Raw genomic sequence first — 26,214 nt, 5'->3', positions numbered from 1 at the left:
TTTTTGGCCCGTCTCATCATATAAAATGCAAATATGACATCAAACAGTCGCCAAATTCCTCGTCCATAGAATCATGGGAACCCGGGAAGTTATTAAGTGCAGAACATTATTCATTCACTTCCCTCATGTCCAACGACTTCCTGTATAAGCTGCTAACTGTGTGACTGTTATTTTTTCTGGTGATAACTGTGAGTTTAAAGAGTTTGTCGTCATGTTTCCCAGTTGTGAAACCCGAAGCTTTCCCTCCTACTTGTTGCTCACCGTGCGCTCGCTGGTTTACAGGGTTTCACGCACGTCTGGTTTCATAAAACAAATGTTTCCATTGGGAAAAGCTGCAAACAACCTCTCACCTCCCATCGTCTTGATGTGAAAACGAACACACAGCTGCCTTCTCGTTACACAACCTCCAAAGAATGTTTACTACAAAGTGACTCGAGGGAAAAACCACCACCATGTCAAAGCTTGTGGCGTTTCGGCCGACTTTTAATTTCAGACTCTTAATTACAGCCTGCGCCTCCAACACCTTCACCTCCATCACATCACGGGCTCAGCTGGTTTCAGGCTGCGGTGACTTGTTGTGAGGTAGCTCTGCTGCAGTCTGTAATTGAAAGGTTTTTTGTACAAGACGCAGTGGTGATGTAATGCTGTTTTGAAATTCGTGATTACCTGTTTCTGAGGAGGTCAGAGGTCAGATGCTGGCAGAGTTTGAATCCACAGATGTTTGTTGAAGTGACAAGCGATCAATCGTCTGCTCAGGAGGTTTTTGAAGGTTTCGCTACATCAAACTGCCCAGTAACATGGACGACTCAATATCTGGTCAAAGATCAATCAACAACATGTCAGTCTGTCAATACTAAACTCAGACACAGTTTGTGTTTAAATTAAGGTTTCCTGATGAATGCTCAATAAGAAGGTAAATATGAAACACACGTACATTTCTTTCAAGTAAAAATATCACGTAAAATTATCTGTACTATACCTTTATAGACTAACTGCTGCCATGAAAGTGAAGCACAGTCTGTTTTTGTTTTGTTCTGACCTCACTTTGCTGATGAAATAGTCACATTTTTGCAGACAGACTAATTTGCTTCATAAAACTTGAAGAATTTTTAAAGAAGAGGAATAAAACAAAACAGAGCGGTGGAGGTGTTTCCTGGCGGATGTGTCCCGTCATCGAAACGTGTCAAAAACTGACTGACTGACTCATTCCTGTCAGGAATCTGTCCAGGTGTCGACTTTACAGCCCAACAGAAACATCTCTGCTCGTTAAGGCTGATTAGCCGCTGAGAGATCAGGCAGAGACTCCCTGATCGGCCGGCCTCCCCGGCGTCTTAATAATCTGGGGAATGTTGAGTAAATTCCTTTCTGCCAGCTCCTGGGAACACAAAACACTCTTTTATTACTTTGATTCAGTGGGGGGGGGGGGGGGGGACAGCTGGAGATGCTGTGCTAATTGTGATGATAAGTTCACTTAATTAACTCTTAATTGATATTTAACACTATGATGGTTGAAACATCTTTTAACAATGAATTAGATTAGACTGCATGTTACAAAGAGTAGCAGATTGATCATGTGTTTCAGAAAATCCCCCCAAAATCACATCCGTTCAAGTGACAGCATAATTATGTCAAGAGGAGGAGGAAGTCATTTGGTGCTTTTATAGCACCACAAGGTCCACTGAGCGAGGATGTCTGAGTGCATGGACGGGTCAACAAAGTGTGGAATTTTTTCTATTCTTGTAACCATGACAACAAAGGTCCCCTTACCGTTATGAAGTCACTTTAACCCAAACCACAATGTTTTTCTAACCTTACTTACAGTACTTATTATAACCTAATTCATGCTCTTTTCCTAACTGTAACCAGGAGCTTTCTGTACCCAAACAAACCTTACAGTGTTGTCAGATAATAAAACTGATTTACTTTTCCATGAATGAGTTTGCTTTGGAAGGAACAGACAAGTGAGACTGTCAAGTTTAGTCGGGTCATAACGACATAGGACTGTTTGAGAACATGCAAATCTGTAAAACACTTGCAGGTCTTTAAAGGTCCCACCCGACTACGCCGCAAGATGTTTCAGTTATCTGTCTTGAACTCTAGGTTTAACTAACGTAAAGTGTTAGCGTAACGTTTTCCAGTCCTACAGTTTATCATCATAAATGTATTTTATTTGTCCTTGTTTGGCAAATATTAAAATCTCATTGCTAAGAAAGGGACAGTTACAGTAAATGTGCTTCTGAAGCCTGAGGAAACAAACCTGCAGTCATGACACAAACGTGACGCACATGCGACAAATAAAAACATGGGGGGAAAAATTTCCAGACAAATCACAAATACTGTATGTGATAAATTTTCTACACAGTTTCCTGTTTTTACTGGTTGTTTTTCCAGCTGTGTCGGGGGTTAATCATTCGTTTGTCAGCTGCACTCTGCAGCTAATGGCTCTGTGATTACAGAAGCTAATCAGTGGAGAAATGTATTTTTCTACTGTGTTTAATCTGCTCCACAGAGACGTGTTTGGATTTAACAGACTGCACTGAAACGTTTCAGCTGTTAAAATGGACGAGCATTTAGGTCTTTGGTCTTTTTTGACTACTAATGGACAAATATCGTGATTAAAGAGTTTGAAAAGAGTCATGATGTTTCCAGATTATTTTAATCTGGACAGTGTTGCTGTTTTTACACAGGACTGACCTCATCCCCAAACTGAACACCTCGTCTTCGGCTCCCCGCAGTCCATGTTTACTGAAATACTAAAAATACTGTAAGGCTTGTTACTAAAATTTACTTGATGCCTTTGATGGACAGAAACTGCATTCTCCTCCTGCAAAACAGATTAGACCTGCTGTCAGGAGCCCAACTGTCACTTCTAAGTCACTTAGCTCAAGATTAATTATCCTTGAGAGTAAAATCAACAAGTTAATCCTCCACCAAGAGAGATGTTTTTATAAAAACTAACATTATCTAAGTCCTCCAACAGCTGAGTAGTGTCTCATCTTGACTAACTGAAGCCAAATGTATTATTTCTCAATCTGCCCCCACCCCTAGGCCCTTTCTACAAAACCTGAAATGTCAGCCATGCTGTTGAAGGTTTCTGAGTCCTGTCTAAACCTGCCTGACACATCATGTCAACAAGATGGGATAGTATTCATAACGGCATAGGAAACAATCAGGAAAGCTGAAGCTTCTTGTGGTGACTATAAAAAATAAAGATGTCACATTTAAACATGGAAGAAAAAGACTTGCAACAATACAAATGTTAGGTCAACCAGACAACAGACAAACTGCAGGAAACCAGTGAGTGGACAAACACTAAAGGGGACCAAGAAAGTTTAACAGACAAGAGGACACAGTTTAACTCATACAGTAGTTAACACCTTGTAATCAGCACCTATGGTTACATTCAGCTATACGTTTGGTTTCCAGGTCCACAGGTCTCCACACATGTGGAGTCAGCATGGATAGTCCACATCTACAGTCTACTCCATCATACTTTTTTTTAAACTGAGGTTTTAAAGAGGTCAACACCAACTATCGCAGACTTGGGCCTCTGATGAAATTTATCTCAGTCAGAGTCTTGTGGCTGTGCAGACATGGACAGTTTTAGGCTTTTTGTTTTAGGCTCTTCACATCCTCCCTGTTTTTTCAAGTAAATTTCTGCTGTCAGGTGGTAATAAATGATTTCACACCAGTGGCTGAAATTTCGTTGGAAACCTCAAACACCTCCTGCTGTTTCACATCAATTAACAGCTCCTAATTTTTATTCCCATCTCGTCCTCAGGTACGATGGTGACCTGAAGCCGAATAACTCCCTGTCTTTGGAGGAGGACGAAGGCTTCAGCGACTGGACTCAACGCAGAGAAAGACGGAGGCAGCAGCGCCTGCAGGAGCTCAACCAAGGAGGCGAAGAGGATGAGGGTGAAGAGGAGGTCACAATAAACAAAGATACGTCTGTAAAGACCGCCCAGGCCTCAATAACGTCCCCCAGCTGCCTCCAGAGACAAGAGCAAGTAGAGGAGGACAGGAACAAGATGGAGATGGAGATGGAGATGGAGAGGAGAAAGGAACGTGAGGAGGAGGCAATTCGAGCTGAGAGGGTGAGGAGGGAGAAAGAGAGGGAGGAGGAGGACAAGAGGAAAAGAGATGAGGTGATGACCAGGAGGAAGGAGGAGATCCAAAGGCCAAATACAGAGGTAAGGGTTCCTCATGGAACAACTGTGATGTTTGAAAGTCAGACACATCGATTTAGCGTAGATTAAGTCTCAAGTTCATTGCACACTTCATCTATGACAATCTTGGTTAGACAAGTCTTTAGTCTGTTGCGACAAGTTGGGTCAAATCGAGTCTTAAGCTCTTCAAGTTCAAGTCATGTTAGACAAAAAGTCTGCAAATATTTGTAACTAGTACCATTTAGATTTTAAGTTACTGAAGACAAAATTTGAAAAAATCATTCAAACAAGTCCAGGTCTCAAGTCATTTGGAATAAATTTGAGATCAAGTTAGTTGAAACAAGTCTGAAGGAAGTTTCAAGTAAAATCTCAAGTCATTTAGAACAGGTCATTTGGTTAAAATGATTCTGCACACATTAGTCTAGTCTTTAGTCTTTAGGGTCTCTGGCAGCTGACTAAAAGTTTTATTGTATTTCATGTTCAGGTGGAGAAAAGAAAAGAAGTTAAAATCTCCTACACGTCAAAGGTTTTCCTACACCAAGAGCCGAAACACAACAACACCAATGGAGACACAACCAATGAGGAAGTGACATCATACAGGAGCAACAAGACAAAAAGGTCCACGAGGTGTGTAGTGTGTTTTATGTACTGTAGTATGTGGCTGTAGTAAATGCATGCTGTTGTTACAATGACAAACATTTAACCTAATACAGTCATGGATAGCCATTTATCTGAGTATTTAGTTTCACCTTTCATAAAGAAAATACTTGACTCGACTTTGAGTATGTGGGTGTCAAACCTGTTCTCATTCCCAGCTCGCCATTTTGGCCATACTGTATACAATAGATTCCAACGATAACACGGAGTGAAGTCAAAACATATCAAATGTTCAAAGAAACTCTCCATTATCACAGTAGGCCAGTACACACCCTAACAGACAGACTTCAGATAATAATAATCAATAATAAAAGCAGTTAATATTCAAAATCTCCCTGGTGTGTGCAGCAGAGCCATGGAGCCAGAGGAGGCGGAGGCCATCCTGGAGACAGAGCAGCGTCTGGAGAAGATCCGGCAGAGCCTCCAGCAGAAGGAGAGCCAGGAGCTGGAGCAGCTGAGACACAGACAGGCCGAGGCTGAGCAGGAGCTGGAGGAGCTGAAGAAAAGGAGGGAGGAGAGACGTCGTGTCCGGGAGGAAGAAGAGCGTCGGAGGGAGGAGGAGGAGCAACAACGGCTGGCCAAAGAGGAGGTGACTATGTCATAGATATTTACACATGACTACAAGAACAAATCACCACCAATCAAGCCAGTTTATTTTTTAGTCATGTAAAGTAGTAAACTAGTGAAAGCAGAGTTTATAAGTCTTAGTGGGCTAATAAAGATAAACTCCCTAATTCTTAATCTCAAAAGACCAAGAGTGTCTAATGAGGTATTTTTCTGAGGCTTGCTGTTGACAGAACAAGCCTTTAATCAAAAGTGAAATTACTAAGATGATGGTGGAGACCAAACAGGAGCTAAAAGAGAATTATTGGACTTGCATTCATCAGGTGGACACAGGTACGACTATAATGGGATAATAATGTCAACTGTTTGCTAACACATTAGCCAAAACAAGCTTATACAAAGATGTAGAGTTATTTTGCCCTTTAGTGGCCAAAAAAAGATTATTTTAGTCAAGACAGCTTTATTTGTAAAGCACCTTTCAAATATAGAGGCAATTCAAAGTGCTTTGCAAAGGCAAAGAAACGTTCCCCAAAGGGGACATGGGAAAAATATCATATAAAATGTCTTAATTGAATTTATTTGGGGTTTTTTTACTGTTCATTGTTTTTAAAAGTAATTCTAATTCTGCTTTTCTTAGGAGATGACATTAGAAAAAAAAGATTAAAAAACCTTTAAAAAAGTGTGCATGAAAAACTTTGAAAGTTAAACAGCTCTATCAGTGTGAACAGATTTCTCCAGAGAATATTTCCGCAGCATTAAGAGCTAATCAGATCCATACAGTTGTCGTAGAAATGTGGTGTTGAACAGTGTTTGTGACTTGACTCCCAGGAGGAGAAACGGCGAATGAAGGAGGACATCGAGAGGAGGAGGATGGAGGCAGCAGAGAGGATGAAGAGCCTGAGTACATCCAGCGTGGATGGAGATGAGATATTCAGTCCCTTCAAAGCTCCCACACACAAGGTAAATAAACACCTGCTGGAGAGTTACAGGCTGCAGTCTTTTATTTTATGACACAGCATTCACACTGCATGGGGAGGCCAGATGCTCCAACTGTATTTATGTGAGCAGGTAACAGCTGAAAAATGTTGAACAGGGAAATCATTTATTTATGTTGCAATGGTGTTAGCTGTCATCTGCAATCCCTCAAGTCCCCAAAAAGCTACTATTATTTATTTATCGAGTTTTTAGGAACACAATTATCTTGAGTTAACATCTTCGTTCTAGCAAGATAAAAATGCTTTCTGTCATCTTTTGAGTGGGAAACGTTTACATTACGGAATTTTTCTGGGGGATAGTAGATGCAGTAAACACTTTGAATTAAACTTAGTAAATTCAAACGTAGCCTTGTTATATATTACGTAGGAGTCCTTATGTAGATTATTTACTGAATACTTAGACAAATTCTGATGCATTTTCATTGTTGATTGATGGCCTAACGGTTGTTTCCTAGCACCTAATTGACCCTTCCCACTTTGGCCAGCATTTTTCTTCATTTGATTTAGATGTGTTGTGTGTTTGCTCATCTGTGTTGAAAAGACTTTTGAAGATGGTTAAAGCATAAAAGTGATTAAAGTGACATTAACGTGTGACTTAAGTTAGCAAGCTACTGTTGGCAAAATGCTACCTAATTAGCTACCTCATCTACATCGTTAATTACCTGCTTGGCTAATGTTTTGCTGCAGAGCAAAAAGTCAACTTACGAGATAATTCATCTACATTAATCATTAGCTAGCATATGAAAGCTTATATTAACAAATCACTAACTGGCTAATTTACATCAGTTGTTAGTTAGCTTTTTAGCTATATTGAGAACATTAGCTAACTTAAGATAATAATAATGGTGACATCATTATCTTTTACCTTTAGCTTCAAAATTTGGTTGTCTTTTCAACATAGACAAGTCAGCACATAGTATATATAGCTATATCTATAGGAAAGGGGAAAGTTGACCAAGATTCTGATTGCTCAAATGTGATTGGATCACAAAGGAAAAAAGTGGGTGGGACTTGGAAGGGGTCAGTTTATGGATGACTTAATTCTTTACAGACATTACAAGACATTTTTTGATTGTGCAACTAATTTAGTTGATCACTTGTTTCATACAAGTTCGAAGTTCAGAAAGACTTTAATGACTGATTTGGTACAGGGCTTATGAACAGCTGGTGAAACTCAGTCTAGGCATGTTGGCAGCTTTGACTGGGTTTGCTTCCCACAGAGAAAAATAGGTCAACTGTCCTTCGACTGTCCTTCGACTTGGTCATCCATTAAGTTCACCAGAAGTAAATTCAACAGTACAGATTACTGACTTTTCTAAACAAACTCAATGACAAAATAACTGTGTTACCTTCACAGCCGATGGGTTCAGGCTCAGCTTGTAAGTCGCATGTGTGTGTGTGTGTGTGTTTGATGAGCCTGTGTGTCCTGGCTGCACCAGGAGAAGCATGTTGTGTTATCAGAGAACTCACTGGTACTTCAAATGTTTTTCGTGTGTGAATTTGATTTGTGAACAATGACGTACCTCCATACCTGGCTGCCAGAGATGGTCTGCTTCTTACTTCACTGATGAATACAGAGTCACCAAAGTCACCTGAAAAATTTAATTTTGCCCAGGTTTCTATATTTTGTGCACAGGATAATAACAAGTTGTGATCTTGTATGGAGATCCTGCAGTCCTGGAAGATTTTTTTTTTATATATTTTGAGAGCCCAAAATATGATGAAAAAGAACTACGAGGCCTCTGTATTTGGATGTTGATGTTTTGCTGATGTGCATGACACTGCATGTGACTTCTGCACCTCTGCACCTTTTTGTTTATCTATTTCCTCATTGAACTGAGCGCACGATCATTGATTCAAACTAGAAATGTAGGTCGTACTTTGTGGTCAGCTGTTCAGGGTCTTGATCCTTTCTTTGTCTCAACATGGTTTCATCCATGGTGTGACTTTGATGAAATTCTCCATTAAAAAAGTTTTATACAGCTCTGTAATATATAACTGTATGCTTGACTGAAAATGTATAAGTGGATGTAGTTAGTATGTTCACCACATGTATTTGTTGAATTGAACGGCTGTTTTAGAGATTTAATACCTACAACAACTTAAACTTACTTATCAGTATATACATAAAATAAGTCATAGATATACTGTTATATACTGTTAAGTTAGTGCCTCTATTTTCTTGAGAGTTTGCTGTTATGGACTGATTTTGACCTGAGCTGTAGCACAGGGGTTTCCTTTGTGTGTGTGTGTGTGTGTGTGTGTGTGTGTGTGTGTGTGTGTGTGTGTGTGTGTGTGTGTGTGACAGCCTGCTGTGTTGACTTTGATGTTTGACCTCTGAGTTCAGAGAAAACACTGATCCTATCCTGAACAGTCCTCTGATGAAACAAAGCTTCACTAACATATGACAAACATGTGACAACTGCAGCTGCAACACAAGTCTGTCTATTATTATTATTGTTAGAATCTGATATAATTATAATCTATTATTATTATAGAGTGAAAATGATTTATTTCAAACAGCTGACAACAAGCTGAGAAAACAGTTATTTTCATTGGAAAATGCACAATGCAAATGAGTCTCATGTTCTGTCTCCCATCATGCTCTGCTCGTGCCTCAAGTCTCCTCTGAGCGAGCGGTGAAGCCGCTGCAATGACTCGAATGGTTTGATGAAGCCCAGCAGACTTGGCTCTGTTTGTCTTGGACGGAGTCGTAGCAGTCTGAGCAGAGCCGAGCTGTAATTAACACACTTGTGAACCGAGGCAGCCCCATGGAAAACTTCCCGTGTTCCTCCAAAGAAATGACCTCAGACTACTTCTTCTTCTTCTTCTTTTTCAGATCACAGAGAGGACGGAGTCGCTGAACCGCTCACTGAAGAAAAGGTGAATATCCTCATCGACACACGACAGTTATGTTACTGACAATAGCATCTGTCCCAGCAGGCTTCTCCAAACCACAACCAAAGATTGAGAATTAAGCAAAGACCAAATACTCCTTGAAATGTGATTGTCTTGAAAAACTTCCTGCCAGCCCAGAGGCTGCGAAAGTCTTAAAGAATAATAGAATGTTAAAATCAATTCTAAAACTGATATACAACCAATGCAGTGACTTTAAAATAGATGTTATAGGTGTTGACAGTCTTGTTTTCACCGAGCAACACCCCCAAAAGCCCAAAAAGCAGAAAAAGCAGAAAATTGTTACATCTGAGGAGCTAAAAGCAAAATGTCTGTATTTATTTAGAAAAACGATTTCACATAAAAGATCATCAAACAATTAGCATAATTTTCTGTCAAGTAAAGAATCATTTCAGCTCCTGCTTGCAGCTTGGTGTTTCTTTCATTGGATTTTTTTTCTGAAGGTGAACACTGTTGAAGAGTTAGTGGTGACTTTTCCAGCTCCCTCAGTGCATCATCCTCCTCAGCTGTGATTTATGGCTCAGCTTAACTCTGTCCAGATGCAGGCGGCTGTGTTTTCTCTGGTGGTTGGTGAAGGTGTGTTGACTCCGGGCTGTCTGCAGCAGGAAGTTATCATCTCTGAGGAGCCCTCAGCAGGAGTGAAGCCTCTGTGATGATGATTTAAAAAAATAAAATAAAAAAAACAGGAACAGGGACAGTGTTCAGTGTTTATTCTTATCTTCAAAACTTGGTCACTCTGAATGTTTCAACTGTTTCTCCAACAAGTGGGAACAACTATCAGTGAGCATTTTAAAGCAGTTTAAAGTGCTCGCAGTTCTGAGCGTAGTGACAGCAACAAGTAGACAGTGAGAGACTATCTGGTGAACATAGTGCAGAATTTAGCAGCTAAAGAGCCAGACATTTTTGTCAGATGTTGGTAGAGACCAAAAGCAGAACCACGAAGGCATGTTTCTGTTTACTACTTTGTACAAAGACAAACTTTATTGCTGAAGGTAAAAGTACAAAACCTTCCAGCGGTGAAAGAAGCAGCTTATAAAAATCTGAAATGTCTCAATCCAAACGTGTGAGATCAGCTCTGATATCATCTCAGATGCTGGTTCCTGCTATTGGTCATGACATCATCAGGTGTAAACCTCCTTTTAAAAGTCAGACATGTTGAAACAGACAATTCAAATGATGAATGAGACTTACTCCCCCGCAGTGAAGAGATTACATCATGCAGCAGCAGAGCTGGGAGAAAAAATAAATCTGATGGAAGTGAGTTCAGTGTTTAACGAAGATGGCGGAGGATGAGTCTGGACAACTGGACGAAAGATTGAAACCCTCCTGAGTCTGCAGACATTCATATAAACCGACCCACAAACATGTGACTCCTCCTGGTTTTAACACACAATTGCTTATTATACGTCATTAAATGAAGAGCAATTTAATTAAACTAGTTCAACTTTTGCTCCACAAACTTCAACTCTTCAAAAAATGTCAAATCACATATTTGTGTCTGAACTGTTTGTATTTGTGTTGTTTGAATCAGTAACAGCTTCAAGAAGATGCAGCCGCTCGTCCTGCTGCCCAAGATCGATGACAAGATGGAGCAGTACGCCCATGCTGTGGAGGTCAGCTCACCACACACACACACACACACACACACACACACACACACACACACACACAAGCTCATTTTAAACTGTTTTATATCTTTCGTTATGTTCTATCTTTTCTTCATCAATTCATTTATCCTGTATTATAGTCATAATTAAACAGAGCTCACCTTCAAATGTTTATTATAGTTTATTATAACATAAGATGATGAAAAGCAGCAAATTGTCACTTTTGAGAACTATGAATGTTCCTGTTATCTTCCTTTGAGAAATGACACAAATGATTACTCAGAAATTAAAACATTATATATATAATTATATATATCTATAATATATGATATATATATATATATATTATAGATAATTATAGATATAGATATATATATGCTAGTATATAGATATATATCTATATAATATAAGATGGTATTATTTAATTTAACTAACTGATTAATTAACTCCTTTAATTGTATTTTTTTCCAAGGTTCTTTATGTAATCTTATATATTTTATAAAATAATATAATTTTATATAATTTAACTTAAGTAACTAAAGGTGTCAACTAATTGTAGCAGTAAAAAGTACAATATTTACAATACTTAAAATGAAGTGGAGGAGAAGTAGTGTCATAAAATGGAAATACTCAATGTTAAATTTGCACTTGAGTAAATGTACTCAGCTCATTCTGAACAAGTTCAGGCTCATTGTCTCACCTGATTCACACCTGTTACACCGTCCAGTCGCACTGTTTTCACCTGCACTCACTCAGTTCCTCAGTCTGAACATAGAGCTGTTACAGGGCTGCTAGCGCTTCCCAGAGGCCACAGCGATCACGGCAGCGATATGAAATTTTAGCTTAGCTTTCCAGTAATGGTTTAAAATGTACCTGTTCCAGTTTGTCCTGGACCAGGAGGGGAGGCGGTGTTCATCCTGTGGGGAGCAGGAATCAGGACATTTCATTTTTGGAAGTTTCTCAAGGGGATGAGACAATTGCTGCTACAATATATTTGCACAATAAAAATGAAGCTACTGCTAGCAGGTGGTTCACTTAGCTTAGCACAAAGACTGGAAACAGGTGAAAAGACCTAGCCTGGCTCTGTCCAAAGGTAACAAAGAAAGCACATTTAAAGGTCACTGACTGTGGAACAAAATGTAGAACTATTCCTTTAAAGAGTGAAACCCCTCTGGTGTTTTCTGCTCGCTCAGACCTTTATTGTGCTGAGGTCACAAAACTCTGCAGCATCTGGGCGATTACATCACAGCTGTGTGTTTTCAATTCTGTGTGCGTCTGACAGATAAACAACTGGAATAACCGACGTTCACAGCTCTTTATTTTGATCCTTACGTTTGCTATTTTCACTCTTCACCTCAGGCAGTTTCCAGGCTGATTTACAGATCTGTGGATGACCTGAAGTTAACTGAAGACAATTTTATTTATGGAGAGCTTTAAAAAGAAACACAAAGTGCAGTAAACCACATAAATTACAGGTGTGAAGAAGTTATTCTCACTGTAAACCAGTGCTGAGATGTTCTTTACATCTTACTCTCACATTGTCCATGCCCGCCAATACTAAAAATTTAATAATCAAACTTTTATTTCATTTTTATTGTTTGAACTTCTTTCGATTGTTCTTCTATAGATTTTGTTCTAGAAAACTGAAAGAAGAACCGACTTTCTTTTTTTTAAACATTCAACTTATTTGTACCTGTAAAACATTCTTGCTGCGTATATTACTTTACTTGTTTCTAGCAAATTATGTCTTAGGTCTGAAACAAAAAAAAAATATCAAGCTATATCAATACTAATCAATATGGTTATTGATTATTGATCTTTAAATTGTAATTTATCATTCATGTATGATAAGTTTACTATATTACCATACACTAACCTATGGTTTTGTTGTGCAGAATTCCCAGGAGGTCAGGACAGTGAAGGCATCACTGGCAGACCTGCCCAGCTCACCTGAAGTTGTCGCCTCCAAGAAAAACCTGTTTGAAGCTGGAGAAGCCTGGAGTCAGAGTCCCACAAAGGGAGCAACCTGCAAGGTAAGAAAACACCAACGATAAGCCCCCAAGTGAAAGATTTAAAAATGCCAGACTTTGTCAATTCTCAGCTGTCGTATCCCAAATGCAGATTCACTGAACACCAGATAAGACAAAAATGAGACGAACTGGCATGAAGTAAACGATATCTTAACAGTTTTTCTGAGAACTCCTACAAGAAGTCAATTTCTTCTTTTAAGCCCTAATTCTTCATCAGGTTCAGTTTATAAAATCATCCATTCATCCTCCCAACATGACAAACAGCTAATTTGGACTTGAAACATTGTACTTTCCTTTTCATGTGATGATTTTAAGAGGAGCAGATGAGGGTTGCATGAGAATAGCATAACTATTCTACAAATAGTTCAGCTGAAAGAAACCTCATGTGTTTTACATGTGAGTGTGTGAGGAACACTATGACAGATTAAAAATACTTTTTCTCCACTAAACTTCAAAGGTCACTATTGTTCTTTTTACTTTACCACTTTTATCTGAAAGCTACTCTTCAACTCTTCAGGGGTTAAGAAAAAAGTTCAGGGTTTCAGGGTGAAAATGTCTCTGTGATGCTGTTCAGGACTGTCAGCACTCAGTTTAACTCTAACCAGACGTTGGAGCCAGTTTCATTCAGTTTGTCTCTGATGAGATGTTTAGAAATGAAAGCATCAGACTCTGTGAAACATCTTAATGTTGTTAAATGTTGTCTTCTAAGCGTTAAGAAAACTTCTTTTTGTATTTCTTCTAAATCAGGACACTGAGGGCCTAAAGGTGGGCGTGGCTGACCTGATCACTCAGTGGGTGAAGGGACCATCTGATGGCAGCAGACAGTCGATCAGCAAACCATCAGTAAGTCACAAACACAACCTGGATTCTCAGCTTAAATCTCCATGTTGTTCAGTTTCCTCTGTCTCCTCTGTGGATTTGTTTATTTAAATTTCTGAGCAGAAATTTCAGGCATTTATGACTCAACTCTGAACAGTGATCATCAAAAAACAATAGTTAAAATACTTGAATACAGGATTATGAATGCAGGACTTGTACTTGTACAGGATATTTTTACACTGCTGACTGACAGTGATGTGATGCGATCAGGTGCTCCCTCAAAGTTTGTTATGTGGGGTTTCCCTCTTGTGGAGAAATGAGAAACAACAATGTCCAAACTTGTTTCTTCCTTTTCTCTACCTGAGAATAATTTCTTCCATTTTATTAGGAAAATATTAAATAAAGTGATGACAAACAAACTCATGTTTAATTGTTTCAGATTAATTGATAAAATATTTGAAAGTACTGTAAAGTAAAAAAGTAAGAGTGAGGTCAGAAAAAGAACAAACCTGTGTTTTTACTCCGCTTTTCCTCACATATTGCTGCTCATGTTGTGTGCATTTAAAATTCAAAATCTATATACTATATGCTGGAACTATTGGACAGTGTATCCATCCACCCAGTGTATCCATCCACCCAGTATTTTTTGTGCTGTGTTGGATAACAGATTGGGTCAGAGAGCACAGAGATACCAATGATACCAAACCTGACAACCTTAATATGATGACACAAAACTTCAAGAAGTCATGTTATAGTTGCAGCACGCAACCCTGAAACCACAAAGATTTGGTTAAAAAACAAATGGATTGAGGCAGGCTAGCTGTTTCCCCCGGTTTCCAGTCTTTATGCTTAGCTAGGCTCAATCTCTGTATTAACACACAGACGGAAGACTGATATCTGACAGAGAAAAGTGACCAAAGATTTCCCTAATTATTGAGTTGTGCTGTCAAAATGCATCTTTGGAGCACAGAATGTCAGTCATGTTTGTACTGATTAGTGATTGGTTTGTCAGGATGTGAAGCCTGGAGATGTGATGCAGAAGAAGAACATGTGGGAGGGGATTGGAGACTCATCAGGGCGGCCCGGGCAAAGAGTCAAGGTGAACACACACGAACAACAATAAAAAAATGATTTTATTATAGAAACCATTTTTGTTATTTTTATTTTACTTCTGTTATTTTAGCCTGTTCTAGTTTAAATGTTTTGATATATAATGATAATTACTTGAGAAAAAAGATTTCAGTGCTTTCAAACTTTGCCTGATCTCTCTTCAGGGTTCAGTGGCTGGTAAAAAGTACAAATTTGTCATTACTGGTCATGGCAAATATGAGAAGATCCCAGTGGACGATGAGGACACAGGAGAGTTCATGAACGGAAAGTCTGGTAAGATCATTGATAGGAAGTTTTTAAGGAGAAAAGGGTCAAAAGCATTCTTTCTCAATGTTTTCCAACATTTAAAAATTGTGCCATTTTTCCAATTGACCATTATTCTAAAACCCCAGTAGTCCAGAAAATGTCCCAATTGGACCAATAGCCCATTTGTCTGACCATCTTTTTTTTGAAAAACAAACACCCATTTCTCCGAAGGACCGAAAATACAAACTCTGCTAACATCAACTTTCTATATCTTAATTGATGTAACTAATGCATTTATTTTACCCCAAACTAAGAACTTACCTGAACCTAACCGGGGGTTTTTATGCTTAAACCTAACCAAACTCCAACTACATGTTTATTATTGTTACTAATGACGACAAAGGTCACGCAACTGTTGTTACCATGACAATGAAGGTCATCTGACTTCATCCTTTCCTGTACATCCAAATATACTAACCTCCAGGGAGAGTGTCAATTTATTGAGCAGCATTGGGCATTTGTTTTACGGATGTCCATTAAATCGCTTTTTGTTCAGTGGGACATTTTTTTGACTACTGGGGTTTCTGAACAATGGGCGATCAGCATTAAAAAAACATGGCCGTTTTAAGCGTCACATTAACACATGAATGAAACTGGAATTGGATTTGAACTGAAGTGAAATTTCACTATCAGAAAGCGTTCGAAATGTTTAAATAGAATGAAGTCAAACTATCTGTAGCATAATAGAAAATTACTTTTTAAATTACTGTAAAATTAAGACTGTAGAATAGTTCTCATAATGTTCTGCTTCTAGATTGTTGGACTGAATCAAGGAGGAATACCTCATTTTGTGAGGGAAGTGTTACACGGACTGAAAGATCCAACTAGGTACCATCATACAGATAGACAGAAATGAGTGTTCAAACATTAGACACAAAGATAAAGTCAATGAAAGAAGTTCTGTGTATTTATTTTGAAAGTGTCATCAGGTTTTGATTCCCTCAGAGAGGAGAATCACAGAAAATCTTCCCGCTGAGGTTTAACATTTTTTAAAACCACTCCAGTAACTCCAGCACACACATTTGAAATCATTATAAAGAAGAATAGAAAACAAACATTCAAAAATAAAACTAGAAAGAATGAAGTGTAGTTTGGCCGCCCTCCATCACAGTCAACTAAAACCCATCTATGTCTCTTGACCTATGAACCCACTGACCTCCATCATAACGGAGGCTGCTCTTCTTTGCTCTTCTCTAACAACGTACACTAGCTTTTAGCTCAGCGGCCTTCTTTAAGTCACAGTGAAATCAAACATTTCGTTAGCAACTAATTGTTTATTTGAGCTATTTTTAAATTGGAGCAATATGCAGGTCACATCTTTACCTTAGCTGTGTCCGAGTTACTATAATAATGCAAGAGATGAAATACTGAATACATGAATTACTGCTTCTACTTAAGGGACCAGTGTGTAATATTTAGTGGCATCTAATGGTGTAGTTGCTGGTTGCAACCACCTCGCCTTATTCTCTCCTTGCTAGCGCAAACGAGAAACAGTCGCCACAAAATGTACGAAAAACACAAAATGCCCTATTCAGAGCCAGTGTTTAGTTTGTCCATTCTGGGCTACTGTAGAAACATGGTGGTCCAACATTGGTGGAATCTGACACACTGGACCTTTATAAATATTTGTTATCTATCTTGGACTGTCTTCTTTTATTTCATGAGAACCGCAGAATCACAAAGGAGGAGATGCAGATGAAAAGAGGAAACATTTTGAGGCTTTAAGATGTGTAAAAAAGACTAAAACTCACTAATATATCGCTAATATATTGCACATTTATATATTCATCTTATAGTCACTCTTTACTTTTTGACAATACATTAAACAATAAATAACACTCATATTTTCCTGTCATCTACTTGTCCTCCTCCTATCCAATCAAACTGTCTTTGTGGCTTAATGACATGCCATTCGTGTTTTCTTTTAACTGTATTATATCCCACATGTTTGAACATAAAGGAGGCCAAATTAAAATGCACTTAAAATGTTGTTTCATTGTGACTTTAAGAAATCTCAATCATAAAACGATCTACAACTCTAAAAGATCCTGTTATACTACATACATATGTACTATCTAATTAGAGGTCTTACCCTGAGGCAAGTAGCACCATCTTGAATAAAACTGGATATTTGAAACGTTAAAGAAAAACAGAATTTTCACAAAAGATTTGTCTTAAAATCATTAAGTTTGAAAACTTGTTTTTGTCCATAATAATACAGATATTTTTTATGAAATATCTGTCAGTCATTTACTAGATGTATCCTTATTTATTAAAAAAAACAGCTTTTTAGCATAAATAAGATCTAAATCTTGAGTGAACTACTGTGAGTGAACTTCTTTACAATAACCAAATGTTTTCAAATTCATTACTTCTAGCAACATTTAATCTATATTTATTATGAACATGTGATGAAAGGAACAAATGAGAAGCTCTGTCATTACGTAGGACATAAACGCTTTAATCTGATGTGACGTCTGAATGACTTTAAGACAAATACAGCTCTCTCTTTCCAGCTAATCCACAGATACAAACATTTAACATCCAGACAACCAGTCACATAAATTCATCACAAAGCATTTGTCAAGTATAAAGTTCAGACTGAGTTTTCTACAACACAAACTACATTCGTTGAACACAAAGACTAAGATTCCAGACCTGTACATTATTTCTGTTGCTAAAATTCCTGCACCTGTACATTAAACATATATCATGACTTCTTTTTTTACATTTCCGTCTTGGCACTTCATATTATATATTAGCTTAAGTAGCAGTGAACGCCCTTGCCTTTCTGTTAAAGTCTTTTGGTTCCTCGTCTTTACCTTTCCGCCCAATCAAACCCATTTCAAATACTGTTGAAATTTTCGTCACTGGTCTCGAGGCTGCCTCTTTAAGCTTTTTCGCATCAAACTTTGGACTGAAGAGCAGCACAGGTAGCCGGAACGCAAAAGAAGGTATCTCTTTCAGCTCGTCCTTCGTGCCTTCCTCCTCCCCTCCCCCCTCGCTTTTCTTTAACTCAATCTGGTGTATGATATTTTCTTTAGTGGAAAACATTTGGAAGAGGACAGCATCCCACATCTTTGTTGCCTTGGGAGCGTCTTTGGTTTGGTTCTCGTCCTGAGTGCCAGGCTTGTCACTGGCCTTCTCGTCTGCCTTGTTTGCCACACTCTGGGCGTTCTCAGTGGCTTCTTTCTGAGTGCCTAACTCTGGAAATTTGGGCTCCTCCTGCTCCACCACCATGTGCTTCTTGAGTCTGGACCAACCACTCAATTTAGATTTCATCCCCATTGGCTTTTGCATGACTTTAAGAGCCGACTCAGCTGCTGATAGGGATTCATCGCCTTCCTTTTTCTCAGATACCAAAGCAGATTCTGATTTCTTATCTTTTCCTTTGTCTTCACTTCCTGCTGGCTCAGCAGCAGATGCCTTAACAGGCAAAGCAGGCGCTGCAGTGCTTGGCTTTGAGCCTTCAGCTTTAGTCTTGGTGACAGCTCCAGGTTTTGCAGGCTCTTTTTGATCTGAGACAGCTTTTGTTTCAGTTGATGATGTTGCTGATTTCTGCTCAGCCGTCTGGACTTTAGTTTTGCCTAATAGTTTTCTTACTGCCGTCAGGGGATCCTGGTCATCACCTTTGGGCAGAGGATGTTTGGCTTCAGGAGTTTTTGTGTCTGATTTGATGACTTCCTGAACTAGTGTTTCCACCTTCTGTTTCTCAGGAGTTTTCTCCACAACTGTTGGAGGTTTAGCCATTGGTGTTTCTTGAATAAGAGTTTTTTCTTGTTTTACCACAACCTGACTGGATACCATACTCGTTTTGTGTGTTAATGTTGGTCCTGAGGTGTCAGATGCTTGTGAAACAATAATAATAGGGACAGAAGGGGTGGCAGAAACCTTCTCATCTCTCACATGGAGTTTATCTATGCCCTTGGGTGTTTCTTTGTCTTTAGACACCTCGGCTGTAGATTGTCCCTTCAGAGATGGTTCTTGGCTAGGTATTTTACATTCTGTTGATTCCTCTTTTGTAGCTATTACCTCCTCTTCAACTTGTGTCTTAGAGATACCAAACGCTGGAGAGTACGTTTTTATTCCACCATAAGCAGCATATTCTGCTGGTGTCAATCCACGATAGCCAGACCTTGATTTCTGAGCCACTTGGGTTGGAGTTTTAGGTCTCTGGAAGGATACAGGTGATACACCAGAAGGTGATGTCCCATATGTAGGTGTCCTTGGTCTTTTATAGCCAGGTAAGGTGGACATAAGTCTGGATGCCTCATATGTTGGAGTCTTAGGCCTCTGGTACCCATGAGAAGTCACTGCTGGTGTTGTTGGCTCAGATGTAGGAGTTTTAGAGAGCCTTTGAGATCCAGCTGGAGTAATGTGGATTTTTTCTTTTGTTAGATCAGGCTCTGATTTCGACTTTGAAATACTTTGTTGAATTGGTTTAGCTGCAGGTGTCATGTCTAAATGAATGTCCCCATTCAGTATTGTTTCAGTAGTCTTAGACTCAGTAGTGATAACACTTTGGGAAGCAGATGAACTGCCAGCAGCAGAGACCATTTTGGGTGTTCTTGACCTCTCTGGTTCTACTGTGATTGGTGACACTGCAAACAAGAGAGGATTGGGTCTTGAGATTTCAAATACAGGTGTTGCAGCCCGAGCCTTATGGTATGCCGGGGTTTTAGGCCGTCCTGCTGAAGTTCTTAATGGTTGGGACTCATAGGTTGGTCGCATTTCAGCTGTTGGAGTGGCCCTTTTGATTTCAGCTGTTGGAGTAGCTCTTTTGATTTCAGATGTTGGAGGGGCCATTTTGATTTCAGCTGTTGGAGTGGCCCTTTTGATTTCAGCTGTTGGAGTAGCACTTTTGATTTCAGATGTTGGAGGGGCCATTTTGATTTCAGCTGTTGGAGTGGCCCTTTTGATTTCAGCTGTTGGAGTAGCCCTTTTGATTTCAGCTGTTGAAGCGGCTGTTATGATTTCAGATGTTGGGGTTGCTCTTTTGACTTCAGATGCAGCAGTTGTGATTTTAATCTCTGCGGTTAGTATAGTTCCTTTTTGAGTTTCTGAAGTTGGTGTTTTTCTTTGGGGATCTGTTCTCAATAAAGGAGGCTGAGTCAAATCTTGTTTTGTTTCTGTTGTTTTACTTTGAGTTACTGTGCTGCCAATAGCAGTTAATCCAGCTGAGTCATACACCGGTGGAGTCCTGGATGTCTCATAGTAAGATGTGCTCGCCGTGTACAACCTAATTTTAGGGACATCAAACATTGGTTTTGGTGATCTTGAAGGTTCTGTTGCTTTGAATGTTGGACGTGGACTTCTGGACTTGACGACTGGGGTCAACACAATGAGAGGACGAATGAAAGCTTGCCCCCCTGTTGCTGAGTAAGGAGTCGGACCTACAGATGCAACAGGTCTAAGTCCACCAGGAGTTTCAGCAAATGTGCTAAAAGCAGGCTTTTTCACTTCAGCATCTGATACTGTTGCTTCAAAGGCTGGCAGAGATATTTTGGGCACATGAGCTGGTGAGACATCAGAAAGGTGTGCCGGTGCAGCATATGAAGAAACTGTGGTAACATGCTGTGAGTAAGAGTATGATGGCATTGCCACTGTCTGAGGTGAGAACCTTGTTGCTCTGCCATAAGCTGCACGCTGTGGGTAAGGGGATGCCACATGTTGGTACAGTGGCCTGACACTGAACCGTGGAGGCTGCTGGTTGCTATAGAGGCTGAATGGTGTCTCTGGAGTCTTCGGAGGGGTGGAGTGGTCACTGTGCTCAAGGTCAGGGCTTGCTTCATTTACAGGGGAAAGGCTGGAGCGGAAAGGCGCGGCAGACTGCAATGCCTGAGCGGAAGCCTTTTTCTTAGCGTTTCTCTTCAGGAGTTTCTGAAGTCGGACATTGTCCTTTCCAGGCTTGGGAAACAGGGGCGGGGGGTACTGCTGGGAAAGCAGGCCCAGCTGGGCACCATAAGCGACAGCCATGAGTGCTTTAGCACCCTGTGGACAAAAAAAACAAAAATAAAGGTTTAGAAAAAGGATATTTGCACTGGGTCCAATCTTAAGTTCAGACTGAATTCTCTTCAAATGTGTGTTTTTTGTTGCCAAGATCACTTACTAATCATGTACTAAAATTAGCAACTTTTCTTCTACATCTTTGTCATGGCATGTCTCATTGGATAGAGTTTATTTTGACTTTAGTTTCAAGAGGTATTAAAACATCTTTGAACTTTTACTCATAACTCATAACATAACATACTCATAACTCTACAGGTTTACAGTAAAGAAACTGAAGTGTGTTAGGCCAACATCCTGTTGTATCAATACTCTATTTCACTGTCTCTTTCAAAGGACCTAAAAAGTCTCACCTCTAAGATGATAAAACCTTTATAAACTATTATTAGTTCAACCATATTAAACTTTCCAAAATGAGTAATGGTATCTGAATAGCAATTATGTATTTATAATATCTTAATATCTACAAATTTAACATTAACACATGTTTTCTTTTTTTCTTTTTTAAAAATCTTTTGCAGATTTATATCATGATTACTGAGACGGCTTCATTTCTTCAGGTGGTTTCAACCTTGAGCTCACAAAAACATCTATTGGCTACAAAGACATTGAACAGAAGCAGCAGTTACAGAATATTTCATTTATATCCCATTAAAACAATTTTTCTGATTCATCTCACATGATGATCAAACTCCAGGATCCAACAGAGTTGATCATCAATTATCTATATTGTTCAATTTCCTTTTTGCATATGTCTCTTCGACCTTCTGTTTCTTTTATTATGTATATATCTGACTGTGAGCTTTAATGTTTCTGTATTCTTCTCCACTACAGTATTTAGGTGAATCATTCCTAATGTCTGCTTGATCATTGTATGATGGTGTGTAGGAAAACTTAAATGTCTTTTGAATAGAAAAAGTTTACATTTTCCAATCATGTAGAATTAATGGATCACACTTTGTGGCGTTATCTACTCTGCACTTAAACATTGGCTAAAGAACAATCTGAAATAGTTGACATACTTTGTCAAAAAATGTGTTTCAGAGTTCATAGTGAGGATGATGATCATATGTTGGCTTACTTGGTCCATGTACCCAAAGTAGAGGATATTGATTTAGTATCTGTTACATCTCAACAACCTTTATCATGCAGATCTATACAATTAAACTCTTTTCCTGTCTATGTTTTTTTATCAGCTCTGTCTATGTACTACTGCAGACATGTTTCACCTTTAATATCCACTTACTGAGATTTCTGATTGTATGTGTTTATAACTCTTTTTCTCAAATAAATTAAAATAATTTTCTAAATTTTTGTGGTGCCCTACATTGTATTCCATTGTATTTGTTTGTGTTTATTGTTACATTATCAATTATCACTCCTGCCTATACACAACATTATGTAATTGTTCATTTATTTGTTATACAAATTTTACAAACACAAATTGTTAGTCCACTTTGGTCCAGACCAAAGCAAGATACCTCAACAACTTTTGGCTAAATTTACAAAAAACTGTCAGTGGTGATGCATGGTCCCTAGAGGCTGAGTGCTAATGATTTTGGTGACTCCTTCCTTCCTAAAGTTTCCTTTAGCACCAATATCAGGCCAAAGGCTACATTAGAAATATCAGCAAGCAGAATACCATAAAGTTAGTTAATTACATTCCTGCTTCCTTCAGCTCCACTACTGGTAACATTTCAGGAATGGCTAAATCTTGATTTATAAAGCAGATTGTGAATAGTTTAAATGGCTCAACAATTTGAGAAGTGAAAACATTAAGATTACCTAAAGGTAAGGGTTTTTTAAGAACATTGTACATTGTAATATTACTATTTATTTAATTTTGTGTTATTGAATAAAAAAACCCTTTTGGAACTAATGCAAAAGACTTTTTTCTTAGCCTGTTGTTGAAAGACATGCTAACCAAGAGTTTATAGATTTGAGCAGAATAAACTATAAAAATGTAATTTAACGTTGATCCTGATCCTTTTTCCATGTTCACATTTTTGTTCTGGAAATGTGCAGGATACTGTAGCACACTTTTAATTAGTGAATGCTTCATTTTCAACACAACATTTCACAAAAAACTTAATAATAATAAATAATAATAGAAAAATTAATCAGTCAGTAATCAACTGGTGAAATTTTGTGCTTACATCTGTTCAATTTTTACTCTATTCACTTGTCAGTGCTGCAAGCTGACAAACCAACAGGAGAATCGAGCTGAACTCTTCCTGGATGATATTACTGCCTCACAGCTGATCCTGGAAGCTTTTACTTCTAATTTTAGTTTGAAGTGGAGGGGAGGCCGGCCAATCACCTGTTTCCCTTTTTTAAGACGTTTTACAGGCTGCATCTCTTTCCCGAAAACAATAAATCAGAATGCCTGTGATGCAGATCATATGGAGCCTCTGCAGTTCCAGCTGCCTCCAGGACACAAACAAACTCCATATAATAATAATCCAATAATAATATATTTCAGCATCAACTTCAGTTGGATAAAATATATTGTTATGAGTACAGTCAATTCAGCATTTTGTGTCTTGGCTGCTGTGGTCAACAGTTACAAAGTTAAGAGGTTATCAGAAAATTTAAATTTATGATCTTAAAATTATGTAGCTCAGTTTGTTTGTTTTTTCTGTATAGAATGACTAAAAATCTGAAGTTACAAATTAGTCTCATAACTGAAAAAAAAATAAACTGCAATTTTCATCAACAGCACAAACAACATGCTGGTGACTTGTCTTGAGGGTGATGCTACAAGAAAGGTCATGGTGTCAATAAACTCAAAAGGGTTCATCCCCTGAGGATCTGGAGCATGATTGGAAGGTTCTGAGGCAATCTGCCCATTTTTATTTAGATTTGTACAAGCAGAACCTTTGTCCAATGACGGTGCTAGAGGTGAAGGATGTCAGCAAAACCAGACCATGAACTTCCACAACAAATGTCAGTGGTTGTTGATATTGATATTGACAAATGTATAATGCTGGTTGCACTAAAGGAAAGATCAAATTCAGCATAAATCTTTCACAGAAATCAGGGATATCTCCATCCTTCTCAAATTCCAAAACATAACTTCATCTTGATATTAACTATCAGAGAAATAGGTTTACAAGCTAAGCTTTATTTTCACAGCTGGAATACAGCTTTGTCGCGTCAGGATTCTCTCATGTCTCGTCCTATATAAATACACACATATAGGTGTGTATATATATCTGCTGAAGGGTGAAAGTGAATGCACCTGACCTGTGACATCACAGCCCAATGACACTTGATAGGGCCTCAGAAATATAATGAGAAAATATCCAATAACAAGAATTTAACATAAAAGGATGGTTAAATGAGCTTGGAGCTCAGAGAAATGTGGTGGAACTGTTCTGTTTTTCCTAAACCCCTTAAAAGGTTCTTTCTTTAAAAATAACACTGGACAAGCATCATGTAACATTTGTGCAATCATTTTGAACTTAAAATAAGAGTCAGATAAGTTTATGATGAGACTATCCAGAAGGTTTGGGTTACAAATGTAGGATCACTGACATCATGCAGTCTGTACAAAAACAACTGTTTAGTATCCTCAGTTTACTATCTGTGTCACCTCAGTGAAATGTAGGCCAGAGCTGGTTGTGTTTTAAAGCCCCAGCCACGCCTCTCAACCACCCCCATCCCTCCCTGAACCTGCTGCCTGCCTGACACATGAGAGCTCACTCCTCCTTTTAAGGCTCTGGAAGGTTCGGTATTTGGAGCGCCTTCAGGATGCAAGTTCAAAAGAGGAAAGGGTAATAATAGCCATGTAATAAAACCCAAGCTCGTCCACAATGGCCTCCATAAGTAAATGAATCCACCACAAAAAATCATTTACCTCCCGTGACATTATGAGGCTTCACATACAAACACAGAAAACATTGAGTTTAGATGGAAAAAGAAGGAACATACCAGGTAAAAACTTGTTGCTGATGTTCAAAGCGTTGCAGGCAGGTACCCCTTGACAGAACAGGAGAGAACATTGGTTCAGGTTCAGTGTCAAATATCAACCCAATTTTTATTCCCCACAATTACACAACAGGAAGGTTACAAAGCTCAAAGGTGATCATCATTCAGTAATGCCTTGTTGCAGCCAGAACAGATAAATGACAGGGCAGAGTGTGTTTTGAAGCTGCAGGGAGTAGAATCATTGCAGGGCTAACACTTAGTGTTAGTGCACTTAATGTTGCACTGAGGACGAGAAAAAACACCCTGAGCTCTACAAACACGTCTGATCTCTGGCTGCCGAGGTGGGGGGTTCTGCAAGCGACAGCAGCTGCCTCCCTAACACTGCTAACAACGTCCCTGCTCACTATCTGCAGAATAAAGGTGTAATTATGTTGTGTTTACCTGTGTGACTGCTGCTCGGGGGGCGGCCGGCCGGCTGCTGCCTGCTTGTCCCAGCCCGGAGTGTCAGAGCCGCAGGTTCATGTTGAGCCCAACTCGACCCCCCTTCCTACAAATGGAAGGAACAGAAGCCATGTCAGTCCAAAAATAAATCCTCAGCCCTCTGAGTTGCTCAGAATGACAGCAGCGTCGTCGTTACAGTGGAGGGAGGCGAGAACCAGTGCGGAGAGGCCAGAGGACCTTAGATTTCACCACCTCAAGGCTCTAAAACTGGGGTCCGAGGGCCACCCAGGGGTCTTCAAATTATCTTTACAAAGATGTACTGAGAAGCCGACAGGGGGCTCCAAAAAAATCACCGGGGTTCAATGTTTGTATTTTGTGGGTTTAAGGTTTTATTGGTGGTGTTCTTAGGGCATATTCAGGAAAACTTAGTGGGATTTGGTTCTTGATTTCTGATGGTCTTTGGCTGGTGTGAATCCAGTCATAATTACAATTTGAGTAGAAGTAGAAGTATTGCTATTTACAATTTGTAATTACACTAATTCTGGAATAACAGTTCTGTTGGTTTTTGTAGGGGAAATGAGAGGAATTCAAGACTTTCAGCTCTTGTGACGTTTTCAGGGTTCCTCAGGAGACTTGTAGGCCGTTTTTATCTCATGCCAGAGTT

General features: G+C 39.0%; 2 protein-coding genes across 2 annotated transcripts in view; one reads left to right on the top strand and one right to left on the bottom strand.

Moving 5' to 3' along the window:
* lsp1a (lymphocyte specific protein 1 a) overlaps positions 1-22,493 on the top strand; it is a 35,362-nt gene extending 12,869 nt beyond the window's left edge. Inside the window, exons 3-13 of the mRNA XM_019267604.2 lie at positions 3,782-4,193; positions 4,654-4,796; positions 5,175-5,415; positions 6,219-6,350; positions 9,225-9,268; positions 10,833-10,914; positions 12,804-12,941; positions 13,686-13,781; positions 14,770-14,856; positions 15,032-15,140; positions 21,701-22,493. Of these exons, the coding sequence (XP_019123149.2) occupies positions 3,782-4,193; positions 4,654-4,796; positions 5,175-5,415; positions 6,219-6,350; positions 9,225-9,268; positions 10,833-10,914; positions 12,804-12,941; positions 13,686-13,781; positions 14,770-14,856; positions 15,032-15,140; positions 21,701-21,720 (1,504 nt within the window). The 3' untranslated portion in view covers positions 21,721-22,493. The remainder of the gene's footprint in view (positions 1-3,781; positions 4,194-4,653; positions 4,797-5,174; positions 5,416-6,218; positions 6,351-9,224; positions 9,269-10,832; positions 10,915-12,803; positions 12,942-13,685; positions 13,782-14,769; positions 14,857-15,031; positions 15,141-21,700) is intronic.
* Positions 16,059-25,689, bottom strand: prr33 (proline rich 33). Its single transcript, XM_010745465.3, has 3 exons — positions 25,551-25,689; positions 25,113-25,160; positions 16,059-21,164 (listed from the first exon to the last, which is right to left on the bottom strand). Exon 3 carries the CDS (start codon positions 21,147-21,149, stop codon positions 17,937-17,939), a length of 3,213 nt encoding a protein of 1,070 aa, XP_010743767.3. The 5' UTR covers positions 21,150-21,164; positions 25,113-25,160; positions 25,551-25,689; the 3' UTR covers positions 16,059-17,936.
* Between the last annotated feature and the right edge of the window lie 525 nt (positions 25,690-26,214).

This window comes from Larimichthys crocea, chromosome XXI, assembly GCF_000972845.2.
Source record: "Larimichthys crocea isolate SSNF chromosome XXI, L_crocea_2.0, whole genome shotgun sequence".
Lineage (NCBI taxonomy): Eukaryota > Metazoa > Chordata > Actinopteri > Sciaenidae > Larimichthys > Larimichthys crocea.
Note: the sequence above shows the minus strand (reverse complement) of the source record. Positions and strands in the feature narration are given on the sequence as shown.